The sequence below is a fragment of the Aquila chrysaetos genome, chromosome 6 (genome assembly GCF_900496995.4).
Source record: "Aquila chrysaetos chrysaetos chromosome 6, bAquChr1.4, whole genome shotgun sequence".
Lineage (NCBI taxonomy): Eukaryota > Metazoa > Chordata > Aves > Accipitriformes > Accipitridae > Aquila > Aquila chrysaetos.
Window position 1 is genome coordinate 34,545,070 of NC_044009.1, and position 16,411 is coordinate 34,561,480.

The 16,411-nt window shown below is 37.0% G+C and overlaps 1 protein-coding gene across 7 annotated transcripts in view; it reads right to left on the reverse strand.

Annotated features, from left to right (window-relative positions):
• Nucleotides 1-16,411, reverse strand: part of SLC4A10 (solute carrier family 4 member 10) — a 165,323-nt gene that overhangs the window by 9,426 nt on the left and 139,486 nt on the right. For all 7 annotated transcript variants that reach the window (XM_030017004.2, XM_030017002.2, XM_030017005.2 and 4 more), the window contains 8 exons: nt 14,307-14,412; nt 11,241-11,402; nt 10,880-10,993; nt 10,208-10,369; nt 7,171-7,422; nt 5,770-5,838; nt 3,214-3,387; nt 2,426-2,548 (listed from right to left, as the gene is read on the reverse strand). In XM_030017004.2, coding sequence (XP_029872864.1) covers nt 2,426-2,548; nt 3,214-3,387; nt 5,770-5,838; nt 7,171-7,422; nt 10,208-10,369; nt 10,880-10,993; nt 11,241-11,402; nt 14,307-14,412 — 1,162 coding nt within the window. The remainder of the gene's footprint in view (nt 1-2,425; nt 2,549-3,213; nt 3,388-5,769; nt 5,839-7,170; nt 7,423-10,207; nt 10,370-10,879; nt 10,994-11,240; nt 11,403-14,306; nt 14,413-16,411) is intronic.

A 16,411-nucleotide genomic window follows, 5' to 3' on the forward strand; every position in this document is an offset into this window, starting at 1 on the left:
TTTGTTTCTTCTATGTTTTCCTATTATAACTATTTTAAAAGTCACAACATTTTTTTCTCCAAATGGGAGAAGCCAGTTCGTTCATTCCTGTCTCAGGAAGACTTAATTGATTAACATTAAAGTGGCTTCCAAAGGAGGTCTGTGAGGAGAAGGCATGTATAAGATCCACTATAAATGTACAAAGCCTTGCAAAAACATGGCCTAAAAATATAAAACAACTTAAGTGATGAAATTAGGATCCAATCAAATAAGTTCCAGATCTTGTCAACTATATTTCTGAATATTCTTGTGGGTAGAAAACTTCTATTTTTAAAAGCCGTGTGATAGCAACTCTCCAATTAATTCCTTAGGCTACATGTCAGAAGTTTTATTACTAGTTAATTTTGTCATTTCCAGGCTTCACAGCTTCATAAGTTTTTGACAGTTGAACAGTTTTAATAATAGCTCCAAATATTTAGAAATGCCAAAATATGTAAAAATAACCTCTCAAAATAGACAGTGAATGAAATAAAGTAACACCAGTACATTTTCCCTGTTTTGTTTTCTGATGCCATCCTATCAAGCATGGGAAGGAAAGTGACATATAACCAAAACATAAGGATAACAAGGAATCTTTCCAATAACCAGACCCACAAGAAGAGAGCTACCTTGGTTACTTTTGGTTACTCTGAATTGCGATGACAACAGATACTGTGATGAAACAACTCTCTGGTCTGCTTCAATTCAAGGGGGAAAACAATGACTCATGTATTTTAATTTCAGCCTGATAGTTTTAAAGGCACACACTAAATAGTAAATAATCATCATGATGTTTATCACCTAGGTAAAACCTTTTCCCCAAAACATATTCTATGAAAGTATGTTGAATGTGTCAAGGAAAGCAAAGTTGTAGTTCTCCAGGTTTCAGATGAGGCAGTGAGTTGTCAAAGGTCACAGAAGAATCCTAAAGGCAGAGAAATCTAGTTTTCCTGGTTACCTGTTCAAATTATTGGCTCATGTTCTCTTTCTGCAAATAGACTTACCAGTGGGAATCCTTACACACACCATTTCACTGGTCTCAGATCACATCTCAGGGCATCCCTAAGGATAAATTGCTGATTTATCCATTCACATTGTCTAGTTTCTGCAGTACCCTTGTACTACCAAAAGGTTATGTCTTACAAGTCCTGGACTTTTGCAGAGGTCTGCAGAGCATCTTAGAGGTCATATGCACAACTGTCCCCAGAGCACTCCCACCTAGAAGTGACCACAGCCTGCCAAGACCACGTGGCTTCACCTCCCACTGCCACCACAGCTTCATACCATGCTACTATTCAAAAGTGCTGATGCAGGACACACGACTTATTTTAAATAACCTGGCACCAACATATTCTACCTGCTGCTCCTGCAGTTAGTGTTTCCCCATCGATACTTGTCCCTCATTCATTTGGGCCCAGTGCTGAGGTTCCCTAACAGGTGACATTGATCAGGTGGCTAATAACAGGGACAAAGGACAAAGACGTCTGTCCCTTACACATACAGTTACTTTATGTTCCAACAGTTTTATATCATATGCAAACAAGCAATTCATGAACCAGCAGCTAGATGAAAATACTATCAAATAGATGCAAAACTGTTAGAAAGCTACAATTAGAAAAATAAGTGTTTCACTGTCAAAATATAGGAACATTCTGAGTAGAAATGTGTAAGAATCTGTCCTGTATCAAGTTTATAAGAAATGATCTGAAATGCACATTCTTTGAAAGGAGATGAGGAGTCCAGATCTGAAACAGTCAACTGGGTGGTAATGCCACAGGCTGTAAGTAAAAGTCAGGATTTGGTTAACAGGGGTAAGCAGCGTCACTGACCTTTTCATTAGGAAGTGGAAGTAAATTGTTTCTGCAGCAGCAGAAGGAAAATGCTGGCCCAGAGTGTAATAGGGATACTGCACAGGATTATGACACTACTGAGCGGAGAGGGCACAGGGTGATGGTGTGTGACCTATGTATGGCTCAGATGTAGCTGGACATGCCATGCCCTTCAAATTCTGCAGTGCTCTCCTCAGCATCTCTAGCAGGGACGAGACCAGTCCCAACACAGCATCAAAGTGCCCCAGGCATCTGAGGGCTTTCCTACAGACACAGGTTCATCCCTGCACATCATCTGAGCAGGTCTCAGGAGCAATCTCCAGGAGTTCTGTAGATACTATGTTATATGACAGTATGGCAGCATAAGAATCTACATCTAATAGACATCCCCACCTAAGCCTATTAGATTTGTGACCTTAAAAGGACTTATGTAAAATATGACAATATTACACTTTGGATACTGTTAACAAGTCTGCCTGTTGCATGGAATAGGCCTTATTTACAGAATTTTCTCTAACTGTCTGAAGGAGAAATTGATAAAGTGCTACACAGCAAAAAAACCTGAAACCATGACCCACCTCTTTCTCAGCATCTTCCAGTTTCTTTTTCTTGCTCTCAGGCATCAAATCATCTAACCAACTGAGCTCCCGCTTAGTAAAAAAAAAATCCATGAGTTTTCGGACAAATACCAAAGCTAGGACCTGTAAAGATGTTAATTCAAAGAATTAGGAAATTAAGCAAGTAAAACTGACAAATATGCTTGTAGAGGAATACTTTCAAAAGTGACCACAGGTTACAGCTAGAATTTTATTCTTTAATTTGGATATGCCAACAACTGGTCTTCCTTTGTTCAGATGAAGTATGGCTTTAAGCATTTAACAATCACTGAGATCAGTAGATATCTTTTATTTTCAATTAGTGAAATGATCAGAGAGAGATCACTTAAGAAGCAGAATAGATTTGTCTTTTATTTCCAGCAAGACACAGAACTATCAGTAAAGTTCCTCAGTGCATTGAACGATCTTCCTTAATGAGTGAATGTTATTTCTATAAAATGATTAAGCACTACTCCTTAAATAAAAACATCAAATAATTTTTTAATTTTTTAAGAGAAGAATTTTCCCTAAGAGAATATACAGTTGGGCTATCCACACAAATAAACAGAGTGCAACCTAGACTGTATGTTAGAAGACTATAGGTTTTATGTAGAATTTTTCCTTACTTAATACAGTATGAATTGTCCTTGAACATTGAATCAAAACAATACTGTAATTACCTGCCCACATTTAATTTTTTTTCTTCAATAATAATGATCCACAAGTGAAAAGAAAATGGATTTTTAGAAGAAATAAAAAGTATTTCATACCATCATAGGAAAGACAATGGCAGCTCTTGAAACCTTTATAATCCACAGAAGCACAAGACAACTCAGCTGAATTACAGTGAAGAGATGGACCTTTCTAAGAGGAACATGCCTCAGATAAATAAAATCTGGCTGATGCTTTGCAGGCATCCAGAATAACTTTATCCTGTCAAAAAGCTGGAAGAGAAATTTTTTAAAGTTTGCATCAAAATGAGCTGTAGGATCATCTATGCTGACATTCACACGCTGCCTAAGAGATCCTGAATATCTAAGAATTTGGCTTGTTATTCTAAAGGCAAAAACTGTGTGGAACTTCAGGAGCACAGAAAAAGACTACCTCAGTTACAATCATGAGCCATGAATCTATACTAGTCCAATGGTGTTAAAGGACTCATCTCTCTGGCTGAGCCACCAGAGTAAGAATGAGAATTGTATTATTTAAGTAAAGTTTAATTATTTGGTTAGTCATACTTCTTAAGTTCCTTTCAATTTTAATACACATTTGTGTCCCTAGGTATTTCTATAGCAGATGTGCTGAGATATTGGATTCTGCTGAATTACATTCTGTATAGTCATACTCCAGGAAACATCCTGCTCATAACTGCATAATATGTTATACGCAAAGAAAATAGTTACTTTAAAACAGTACTGCTAAGATTTCAAGTCAAGAACCCTTAAAGTTAGGCAAAGTCAGACTTCAAAGTAGACGTGAATCAATCGTGAATCAAACTGAATGGAAGCTGGTTGATCCTGTTGGGCATATGCACTATTACACCACCTTTCCAATACATTCTAAACTTCTGTTTTTCAACAACTGAGCTCTGCTTCCTTTAGCACTCAAAAAGCTGATCATGGAGGGATCTCTTCAGTCTTTTATCTCCTGTGGATGAAACTTTTTCTTTCCCCCCAGCTTACTTCACCAGACACTTTATCCCAGGCTGTTTTCTTTTCCCTATTGCACTTTCTTCACACAACCAGGATCAAAACCAAAAAAAAAAAAAAAAAAAAAAAAGAGGAAAGAATGCCAGAAAGCCAAGTGCCATGCCGTCAGGAATGTACATGAGAGGTTCTTGTTTTTCAGACCTATTTGGCACACTGACCCGAGGCTTTGTGTCAGCTGCTACGGCACAGTGATGATAGTGATGCACCATTTCTCCCTGCATGGATGAGCCATGCTATATTCACACAGTCTTCAGGAATTTCAAGTTTCAGGAATTTTTATTGAGCATGTGCAAACTGCATTTTTTTAAAGGCTTATAATTTGGCCAGATTTGAGCAGATTTCATTTTCACAGAAACAGCAAAAAGCACATCCTCCCACAAAAGCCATCTTATCAAATCTCCACTCCTTGACCCAGCTTGGGGGAGGGAAAAGGGGAGGGGGATACTATCACTTTTCCAAGTAAAGATAGCCAAATTTTAGCATGCCTTAAAAACACTCCTCAATAGTGTACTTTCTCATACCCTTGTTCTGAGAAACAGCTGAACCATATTAAGTTGAAATTATCTAAACCTCAGTAAAAGCCAAACTACACTTCTTAGAATATCAACCCAAATGATAAGAGCTAGGTAAAGTTACAAAAGAAGTCTCTGAATAGAAAACAGCAGTCAAAAACCAAGAGATGTTGCCAGCTTTGCCTATAAATAATAGAGAGGTAAAAAAAAGCAAGACATTTTTAACTTACAATCAAAAATTTAAATATAATGAAGGAAACAATCAGGCATTTTCTTTGCTCTTTGTATTTAACAACCTTTTGCACAGTGAAATTCATGTTTTCATCATGTGATTGTTCTTTCTCAATTGTTGTGGAAGATGTATCAATACCTCAACTTTCAATAACAAAGGCACACTTGAAAATTTGAGTCTTTGTGTCAGATGGGCTAAAAGATTTGACACCATGACATTTAATGCTGCAGTCATCCAGGAGAAATGGTACACAGGATACCATAACCAACCCTGACCTGAATGCTGGAGCACCTGGCTTCTGCCAGGGGCTCCTACTTAAGGCCACTGCAGGAATGCTGCCCTTCCCCTAGACTTGCCTTTCATCCCTGAGGCCACAAATTAAGCAGCATGGGACTTGCAACAGTTCCCCACTGCCTGGGGCATTTATTTGCACAGGGAAAACTTTCAAAGTCTTGCCTATGTTCGTTTTAGGGCAAGTTAGCCAAAAGCCTCATATAGGCAAAGTTCAAGATCAAGGGTACCACTACAAAGGCACTTACTTAGAAGCTGAAAAGGCAGCAGGCAAGCAAGTGAACGGCGAGGCGGGGAGAGGTAAGATAGTTGTTACTCAGTTTTTAGGCTCAGCCAAAATTCCCTTGATAAGAAGGGAGAACAGAAAAATCGGCACATAAAAAATAAAAAATTGGAGCACACTATCTAAAGGGAATAGTCTATTTAGAGAGAATCCATTTTCCTTTTTAAGTGAGTCACTTTCAAGAATTTAAGGTAGGCAACATTCTTTTAAGATTATACACAAAAGATAATAAAATAATATCATAAGAATAACTACAGATTTTATAGAAAGCATCATCAGTAACACATTCTTCATTTTACCTGAATTCCCTTTAGAGATGAAGCACCCATGTAAAGAAATACTCCATAAAGTACTGGCATAGGAATAAACTGCACAAACAAGCAGAGAAAGGGAAGAGCATATTAAATACCATTTAACAATTTTAAATGCTTCTAGAAAGACATTCTAAACAGTTGAAATTCAAAGTGCCATATGCCTGCATTAATCAGACAAGTTGTAAATTCAGAGTCACTCAATTACAAATTAATAATGTTTCTCAGAGTATAAAGCAAAATAAGAATCTGGCTCTATAGTTTTATTTTCCTCTCACGGCCAGTTACTACAATATACTTTATTCACTATTAATAAAATTAACAGAACTACACAAAAAATAAAAGTGTTTGATACATACTTAAATTCTTTACTTAAAAGACTGCGCAGGAGAGCATCTGAATAGTAAAGCTATAATCCTCAGAAAAATATTCAAGACACACACGAAATACTTCATACTGCTAAAAGAAATGTTCTGTGCTGCAAGCATTTAAAAATGGGTGAATTACTTTTACAGAATGACTTTTTAAGAGCCTATTTTAAATGTTCAGACTCTCAGTATACAGTGTGTAGGTAAAGGAATATTTCCATAGATAAGTATCTATTTTAAATACTAAATACACAAAACACATGTTCTGTGTGTTTTCAAAGTGAAGGTTTTTTGATATACCTAATAAAATACTACTGGGAAATACAAGTTCTAAGGGCTTATTGCCTTCACTGTGACAACATGCAAATCTAAATTCTGGTCTTACTGAAGCCAGTGGCAAAACTCTCACTGATTTCACAGAGGCCAGATAATTCTTAAAAACAGTAAGTATTATGTATATAGATTGTATTATACATGCATGTAACTAGACACCCAGTTTCAGGACACTGGTGAGCTGTGTTGAGTATACAGGGAGCATGAGACAATTTTCATGTTCATTTCCAAGAAATGAACACAGAATTTCTCTTGCAACTGTGAAAATATTTCTAAATTATCCAGAAATCACAAAATGTTTTTAAATTTTCTAAATAGATTTACTTACTGGTATAACTTAGCAAGACTGTTTCGTGATAATTTGCCACAGACCCAAAATATAGACAAAGGGTGAATCTTCATATACAGGTCAATGGCAGAATTCCCTTTGACTTCAGTCAGGCCAGATTTTCATTACAAGGTTTTTGTTTTAAACATGTTAGATGTCCCTAGTTAAAACATGTGTTTTAAACATGTTAGATGTCCCATTTCATTACGCAAAATCAGAATTCCACTTTAGATTATCACTGTGTAACATTATGCTAGTTAGTAATGTGCCTGGAAAGGGCACTCATTAAACAATACTGTAACAGTGAAATGTTCAGTGCAGCGCAGTATTCTTTAGCTTTTCCTTACTTCCCCAAATTACCTTCAGGATACTTGTCAAAAAGACAGACGAGCCCATAAGGATAAAAATCATGAGCCCCGTGACTCTTTGCTCCCGGATTCCAAGAAACTTTGGCTGTTCCCCTGGAGCGGAGCACTCTGACTCCAGTTTTAAGCTATTCACATGGGAAATAGAGAGTACAGTGGCTGCAACAAACCATGGCAATCCCATAATAGAGCACACTCCAAGCATGACTGCCACCATGAGTAGGTCGAGATGGTATCCACATCCTTTCTGTTAAAAAAAGTAATGACAACAAGAAGATATAAAATGACATCTGAATTAAGGAGAACACTCCTGGCAGGCATTCCTAATGAACACTTAGAGACAATTAAAAAAATTGTGACTTGTCAGAAAAAATAGCTTTCTTCTATGTGTTATCCAGGTTGGGTCAGTAGTGATGGTAAACTGGTTATCTAAGGGGAATTCCTACTAGTTCACAAGAAATGCTTAATGTTATTAGACTCATTCGAGTTATGAGTTAAGTGTACATATCATAAATCCACTTTACAATGGGCAGCAAATACCCTTCCTGCTTATAAAAGAGATACTAGTAAGACAATGGAAAATACATAAGTTTTCTGTTTTAACTAAATCTCTCCTGTGGATAACAGTAAGCAAACATCCAGCTGCACTGCCAACTTTCCACTGCACTAATCTTAATAGACCCTCCATCCACCCTTACAGAGGAGGCAGAAAATTTTGATTCTTTCCTACACAAAAATTCCTAAGTTAATATTTGCAGTCAGTTTATGCTATAAAAGGCCATAAACCCACAATGATCCTTTTAAAGTTTTTATAGATGGTAAGCACGGGATAGTAGTAAGTTTTCACTAACATACTTGCATCTTATCTAAGAACAGAGAGCTAGAAGTTAAGAGAAATTAAACTATAATTAAGCTATACATGAAATTAAATTATAAAATAATATTCATCATCAGGTACTGTTTTACCAGTTTCCCTATTCAATACTTAAAAGTAGCACCATAAACACTCATATGAGAAGTTGGTACGAAACCTTTGGTGTCGGATCATCTCTGTAGTAGTCAAATACTCTGTAAATTTACCAACAGGAGGATGTTGTTTTGCTTTTGTAGTAGTGGATAAAACTCTTTGGTCAAATCTCAGTTGCATTTAAAAACCTGCAAATACAACCTGCACTTGAAAATTACCAATGATCTGCATCAAGCTTGGTTGCATACATATCTGTTACCATAGCTTGAGAGGGATACTTCTTTTCAATTTTAGTAAGTATCCAGGACTACCACACAGCTGCAAGCAAGAGCTCAAGCTATTTTCCTTTAAAAAGTCAGGTATTTAGTTATCTCCACAAAATTCTGCAATATGGCAACAAATCCAGTGTCATGGTCTGATGAAACAGTGATGTTCATGCAAACAATGTGAATATGTTGAACAATAATTTTGCCTGTAAACCCATGCAAATGCCTTTTGACATAAAAAAAGTAACTAAACTAAACTTGGAAAGGTTTGCTACAGAGACTGCCAAAAGCTGAAATGTGCACTATTCAGAATTTGCTATGGGAAGTATAAAAAAAGAGGGGAAAACGAGTTGGAAGCAAACAAATCATTTCTTTCTGAAGACAACTTTTACTTCTAAAATGGGAAGCGTCTGGGTTTATGAAAATGTAATCCACATATCGAAATGAAAATGCCATCTTATTTGCTTACATTATTTAAAAAGGGGAATTCATATAAAGTAAAGAAAATGAAAAGAATCAACTCTAGCAACCTTCCCTCACTCCCCAAAAGTGTTTATGAGTCTTATCTCCAAGACATATCTTGACAAACTCAGAGATGTGTCAAACACAGATATTAGTTACATGCACAATGCACTCAAAGAAAGAGTTTCATTCTAAATCCTAACAGAGACACCTTTTTTTACCTTCTGACACATTTATGAGCAATGTATCTGCTAATGCATACAGAATCCGAGAGCATTTCCTCACATTCATACATGATCTGAGGAACCTGACATATGGGAAGAAAAGGAAGCATAGCAACAGGTGATGCTACACCAGACCCCAGCAAAACTAAAACGCAGCAAGACAAGGGGGCAGCCAGGAGGACCATCTGACTCCCAGATGCCAGTGCTGAAAAAACACATTCCAAAGCTTGGCAGCAAATTCCTGCATCTGTCAAGTTAACCACATGCAATGCTATGGATTGACATGAAGAGCCAGGCTGACAAAGAGGGCAAAAAAAGAACATATCAAATGTCACAATCATCCAAGAAGAGGCAGTGCAAAGTGAAGGTTGCAAATGCATTTGCTAAAGCAACTTGGGATTGGATTGCTGCTTATTAAAAGTATGTCAAAAAAAGCCTAAGCTCGCTGCATATACATGTACAGAAACCTGCTGCTAGATTTTGCCCAACAGTTTTTCAGAGGGGTGATGTCCCTTTTTCTCTCTCCATCTGTAGGCAACTAAAGTGTTAGAGAACAGAGCAGGAAGTTGTCCTATGTTGTTTTAAGAACCCATTGTGCCTCTAAAGCTCAGTTTTGTTCTTCTCCCTTCTTTAAGATAGGAAGGGCATTAAAAAAAAAAAAAAAAGGATGGGTAGAACCACAGAGAAGGATAAAGGGGGGGGGGGGGGGGGGGAAATCTTATATTACAAAATAACCCCTGAATAGTTTTTCAAAATCCAATCCAGTAGAACAACACTGTCAATATCTGATGAGGCAATTAATATTATGATACTTCAGGAAATTATTAAATTCCAGATTTTTTTTCTTTAGGTGAATGGGTATCATATTTCCAATACAGCACAGAGGATAGCACTTTTTTGATTCAGAATCTCTGTTCCAAATTACATTCATAAAGTCTTCTGTAAGGCAGCAAATCACTGACACAGGGCACAGTGTCCAACAGAGAAAAAGCATAACAATTTAAAGGGGTGCTATATAACATATAATAAACTAGCATACTCAAGTGGATTAAGGTACATTACATAACCTGAAGCAGAAAACAACAGTGAAAATACAACTATTTGACTGAATACCTTTAGTTTGTGTTCTTTTCTATTGATAATGACAGCTGTGATCTGCTGGTCCATAAAGATAAGGATAGTGCAAAGCAGGGCCGGAATTACAGCAGCTATCACTGTCCACCAAGGATTCGGCCCCAAAGGAGTAATAAACCAGCCACGATCATCTCTGGTGGGCTATAAAAAGAGAGTCATGCATGACCCGTCAGAACTCTAAGGATTACTTACATTTTAACTTCATAAGAATACATACAAAAACATTACTAGGATATGATTTCCTTTAAAATCAATCTATGTATGTAAGAGCACAGAAAAATGCTAAACTTCCTATGACACCAAAGAGAGAAATTACATATAATAAAGTCATCTGGGATATTACAGACTTGGTTGTATTTGATACATTGAGCCCAGAATTTGGAAGGCGCCCCAGAACATTTCAGTCGTCTAGGATTTGGGTAATTTGAGCCATGTTGGTCCTCACACAGAAGACATTAGGAAGCATGGAGGGGCCTGATGGGAAAGGCTCACTTACATGGGCCACTAATCAGAGAGGTTGCGTAGTACTTGGTGAACATGAAAAATTCAGAGTAGCATCACTACTCCCTGATGAGAAAAAAATATAATAAACCCATGATAGCACACTACTTTGTGAAAATAATAAGGCAGTGCAATTTATCAACAAATTACCTTAAAAGCATTTGGAACCTGAAGTTTTGGTGATGGAATCCCAATGGCATAGTCAATTAAAACCATGGACAAAATAGTGAGAAAGACAGCAAAATCGCTGACAACAGATCGTACCTACGATTATTGAGAGAAACAACAATTTTAACTAAAACATTCATGTATGAGTTAGGATTTATTTTTCTTCTCTGTTTTAAGCCAGTTTGTGCTTACAGCTAAAACTGTGCTTATTCTGATACAATTTTCTAACAGAGAAAAGATGCAGTGTCCACTTCAGCAGCAGTTAATTGAATTTGCAATGCAGATGGAATTCATGCTTACACGTGACTAATGACAACTTTTGAATTAAAAAAAAGGCACACACCTTTGTTGGGAAGTATCGGCTAGTTTTGAACTGCTTCAGTGTGGATGACAGTGTTACCGTAGAAAAGAATAAGATGACAGACCAAAAGAGGACATCTGGAACATAAGGGCCATGATGACCACAGGCTCGTCCAACAAACTCTCCATGAAACTTTTTACATTCCTATCAGGGAGAGCAAAGTAGTATTGTTCTGAAAAATATCCATGCTTACACTGATATTTTCTTTCCAATTACCCTCCTAAATTGCAAGCAGATTGTATTACTAGAAATAGTAAAATAATTTTTAGATATTTATTCTTTTTAAAATTAAAACTCCTAATGTTTGTATCTAGTCTGCATGGAAAACTCTCAAACCTTCAAAAGAATCTCTTTTTTAACCAGTATTAAATGATGAAGTCACTAAGAGATACCATAAACAAAGTCATTAATATAAAACCAGATTTATTTCAAATTGAACAAGTACACTTATTTATTTTCTGTTTACAAACACAGATTTGCACTTCTTAATTCCTTCCAAGAGAGGAAAGCGAAGTTCAAAAGCTACTATGAGGAAGGCTGCTCGTGGTGCATTCTCAAGAACTGATTTTTTGTTTTAACTTCACAGGCCAAGCAATTCAAGAAAAACTTACTTAGAATGTACAGTATTAGCCTAAAATGAGACCAATACATTTAATACCACATGGGGGCAGCACATTCCACAAATTATCTTTTTCTTAAAAAAACTGATCTGATAAAGTGCAGCAAAACCAAAATCTGTCACATTACTTCTATCCAATACAATATATGATCAAATATGCAGATACAGCAGAAAACAGGTCTAGTAATTCTCCAATACCATCCTTAGTTGTCTAAAATGATACTTGTTCCAAGTTAACAAGCAGAGAATGAAAGAGTAGCTCTAAAAACGTGAGTTACAAGCTCTAGACTCACAATCCTTTCCTTCTCCTTCCCAAATCCCTCCACACTTACTAAGCAAAAGGAAACGCAGCACCCAGAATCAGAGATTTCAGGCAGCAATATTCTGCCAGATCAGAATCTTTCAGTATCAAATGAACTGGGTCATTGACTCATCAGATTCACGTCACAATACTGTGGTTTGACATGTTATGAGAAACCTTGGCTTTGAACAAAGGCTGGCAAAAAAAAAAAACCCCACACAGTTGCTATTTGATGACTGCGAGACAAAGGAGTACAAAACTTCTTACACTTGTAGAGCAGTAAACCTGGCATAAATATGATGCACTTCTGACTGATGAAATAAAGGTTTCAGGTGGGGAAAAAATTTTTCAGGAAATCCAGAAGAAATTCTCAAGATCCTGGGACATCAAATAGAAAACTTGTCCTGGCCTGAGCTAGACCTTGATGTTGGCACAGCAAAGGGATGAATTTCATCACATACCTACTGAAAAGGATTTTGTCACAATCAGAATAAACATTTTGTTCACACTCATTTTGTCCTAGATAGCAAAAAAAAATTGTTGGTCCTACTGTTGTTTTTAAGAGAGAGTGCCAACCTAGATCTTCAGAAACCTAAAACTTAAATCAGACACAAGAAACAACAGGAAGAAATGAGCAGTAAAAAAGACAGTGGGGTGAGATTGACCAAATATTTATGGACAACTAGGTCTAATCTTTTACTGCAATTCTCTAGAACAGGAGAACTGAAGTTTCCTGATGATGCTTGCAAGAAATAAATACATGAAAGTATGAAAAATTTCAGTTATTTCTTTGACAACTATAGGGACTCATGTGGAAAGTCGGTCAGTTATACTGCTACCCGTGTAAATTCAAGTTTCAGTAATAAGCTTTTACAGAAGTTTTAAAGGGTTTTATATAATGCAGCCGGTCTTTTACATTTATAGTTAAAACAAAATCTGTTATTTTAAATCTCCTCAGCTGCAAATGTACTCTGAAAAACACTGTCAGAGATCTGAGAAAGTGAGAGGAGGAGTCTGCCCCTGCACAGATGCTCTTAAGAGTGTGCTGCAATTTTGAGAATATTCATTCTGGATTGCTGGAATCCCTCAGGCCAGCAGTTCTCAACTTTCTCTCTGCTGTTGCCACACCAACAGAGTTGAGGAGCAGTCCTTGCTACCAAGACAGGGCAGCCATGGAAGGCAGCTCTTGCTTAACTCATGATAGGAGGACACCAGTTCTTCTGCTTTCCTGCCTTTAAAATAAAAAGCAATACCTGCAGGAGACAATCCACTAGATTGGCTTTTAAGCATTTCATTTGGTTATGCCTACAATGAGGTTAATTCAGTTACATTTTTGAGAGAACCCTCCAGTTTTGTGTCTTTTGCACTCAATTCTCTTTGACTGTGTAATGAAATGATCTATTTGTGAGAAAAAGTGGTGGCCTGATCTCAATATGACATTTTCATCAAGTTGTAAATGTTGCTTTGAAGAAGGCAAACCTGAAGTATAGGTTTTTGGTTTTTTTTTTGTTTGTTTGTTTGTTTTTTTTGTTTAGAAACAAGTTACATATATATCCATGCAAGCTCCCCATACTGCTTGTAGCTTGTTCCCCCACTCTGGAAAAAAAAATTACACAACCAAGACATAATTAACACTGAAGGCCTACGTCAAGAGAGAAATTTGGCCACTGAACAGAAAAGGTTACAAAATTTCTCCCCTTCCTCTCCTTTATAGCCCGAAAAGCTGTAAGAATGTTTTAGGGGAAATAAATGCTTTTGAGTCTTTCTACACAAGGGAACTTTGGTTTTGCCATCTGGCAGAATTTAGGACAAATCCGTTGTCATTTGACATGTTTAGACTTAATCTCAGTCAAACTCTTGTGCTAGTGTATCAAGAAGTTTCCAAAGCAGGGCACAAAATGCACATACTTGCTTTAATGTGTACCATCAAAGGCTACAAAATGCTTACAAAAGGAGATAATGCTACACAGTCTATGTTAATCTTTGTTCAGTTAAATATATTTTATGCTTTATCTGAACAAATATCAGAAAAAACATGGCATTTTTTTCCAATATATTTGCTGCAGTAGGAGAGACAAAATTATTTATGCTTATGCCTTTATTTATTAAGTTCCAATATTTCACTTACTGACACAGTTAGGTTCCCCCATGGCACATCAGATGCAGATATATTGTAGTCCTGCCAGTATTGTAAGGTTTTATTGCTAGGATGTTCTGGTTCCACACAATTGCATCTGAAAAGACAAAGTAATATTTTTTTCCTTAATGATAAAAATTTGGATTAATATCTGATACATCTATCAACTTTATGACATATTGAAATTATGCTCTACTCTGCCAGATAATTTTAGTTCAAATTAATTCAGTAAACGCATGCTTTGAAGCAGTCTGTAGTTCAGTAGCTAGTGCTATTACTAGAGTATAAATTGCCGTGAGGTGCATGTGCATATATAGTATGTAACGTGACATATTTAAACCACTGTCCACAGCAAGTTCTTCCACCTATTTTCTTCCTATTTTATTGATACTTCAAGCACAGTTTGTAACACTGAGAATGTGCCAGTCCTGTTCCACCCCCTTATACCTAACACTTCCCTACATGGGGATTAGATGCTATGAACAGTTCCAGGCTGATCCGTTTCTCAAATGCAAACTGTCTGTATCCTCTTTCTTTCTCTTTACCAGAATGCCTTTGCATGCAAAACTGCCAAACTGCCCAGTCAACCATCAGGGCTCTGCAAGACCACCAGCACCAAAGGCTCTGTGAACTTCTGTGTCCATTTTTTTTCCTTTCCCCACAGCTGCTTTAAAAGCATGCTTTTCATTTTAAATGGTGTATTTTAAGATACAAAACATGATTAGGTAGTGTGGGAGGACAATACTGAAAATAGGCAATTTAAAATCAAAATTAAGTTCTTAAAGCCTCTGAAGCAACTGTGGGAGGCTACTCCTTTGACAAAGGCTTCAAAATACGCAGGATACTCTGTAGGTTCCAAGATGTCAAGTGTGCTTTGCAGTTCCCTTTAAATTAATCCTACTTTTAAAATGTATAGTACTATCTATCCTGCTAGTATTTTAACGTACTTATGATGGCTGTAAATAAATTCTGTACTCTCCTTTATGATAAAGTTTTCAGGAGTAGCTGGGGACAGGATAACATCTGACTATAGAGTGGAGAGCCAGTAAGCATACATTTGCATTCCAGTTCTAGAAAAGTATCAGTTTATTCACTTACCTACACCATGTATTTTCTCTGTGGCTGTTTGTTTCCACAAAATGACAATTCTCATCTAGATTTGTAATATTTTCTATATAAGAAATTCTACCACCTACACTATGAGTACAGAATAGTGCCACTGTATTTCAATTACAATATTATACATGTGACAACATAGAGAGAGATGCAGGTTGTCTTTGTGCAATTCCTTGCTTTTATTTTAAATGCAGCTATTTATAAAAGAAAAAACACCAACCCTTACAGCCCATGAACAAAAAGAAAAGGAAAAAAAAAAAAAAAAGCAACAGCATTCAGAGAAATAGAGGGCCTGAGCCAAAAGTCCTTGATGTAGACTGGACCTTTCAAACATATCTGATAAGCTTTTGATCAGGCCTCAAGTGCAGAATGAATGCATGTTCAATGAGTAGTTTAAAATACTACAAAATGGGTTAAATGAAGCACATCACTACTAGTGAGCTACGGTAGCATAATAAACTCAACAAACGGTATGTCTATGTTATCGCAAGGGAGTATTTGATGTTCATGCAACAATACAGAGGTGGCTATTTCAGGTTACTACTGTTTCCTGTGAGCACAGGAGCTCCCTGCCCCCCGATGTCCATCACTGATCGCAGATGGCCAGATGCTGGGCGATGGCCCACTGGGGTTTGATTACAGTAGGCCAAGGTGACGTGGGCTGTTCAATCACAGTCACTTTCTCACTAGAAGGGAAGACTGTGCATGTCACCAACACTACATGGTACAGTTACACTTGCTGCAAACTGCAAAATCACATTTAAAAGTTAGAGAAGCCAAAACTTCTATTTATTAGTCAGAAACATGACGATTGAAGCTATAGTTTAATACAGCTCACGTAGTTCACCTTCAGATGAGATCATCACCTTGTTTATTTCTATATCAATACCACTTTCCTCCTTCACAGCGTTCCAGTATGGCCTTTACCAAGTTTCACAGGCATTTACCAATGGCAGATGGTTCATCAGCAAGTAAGCAAC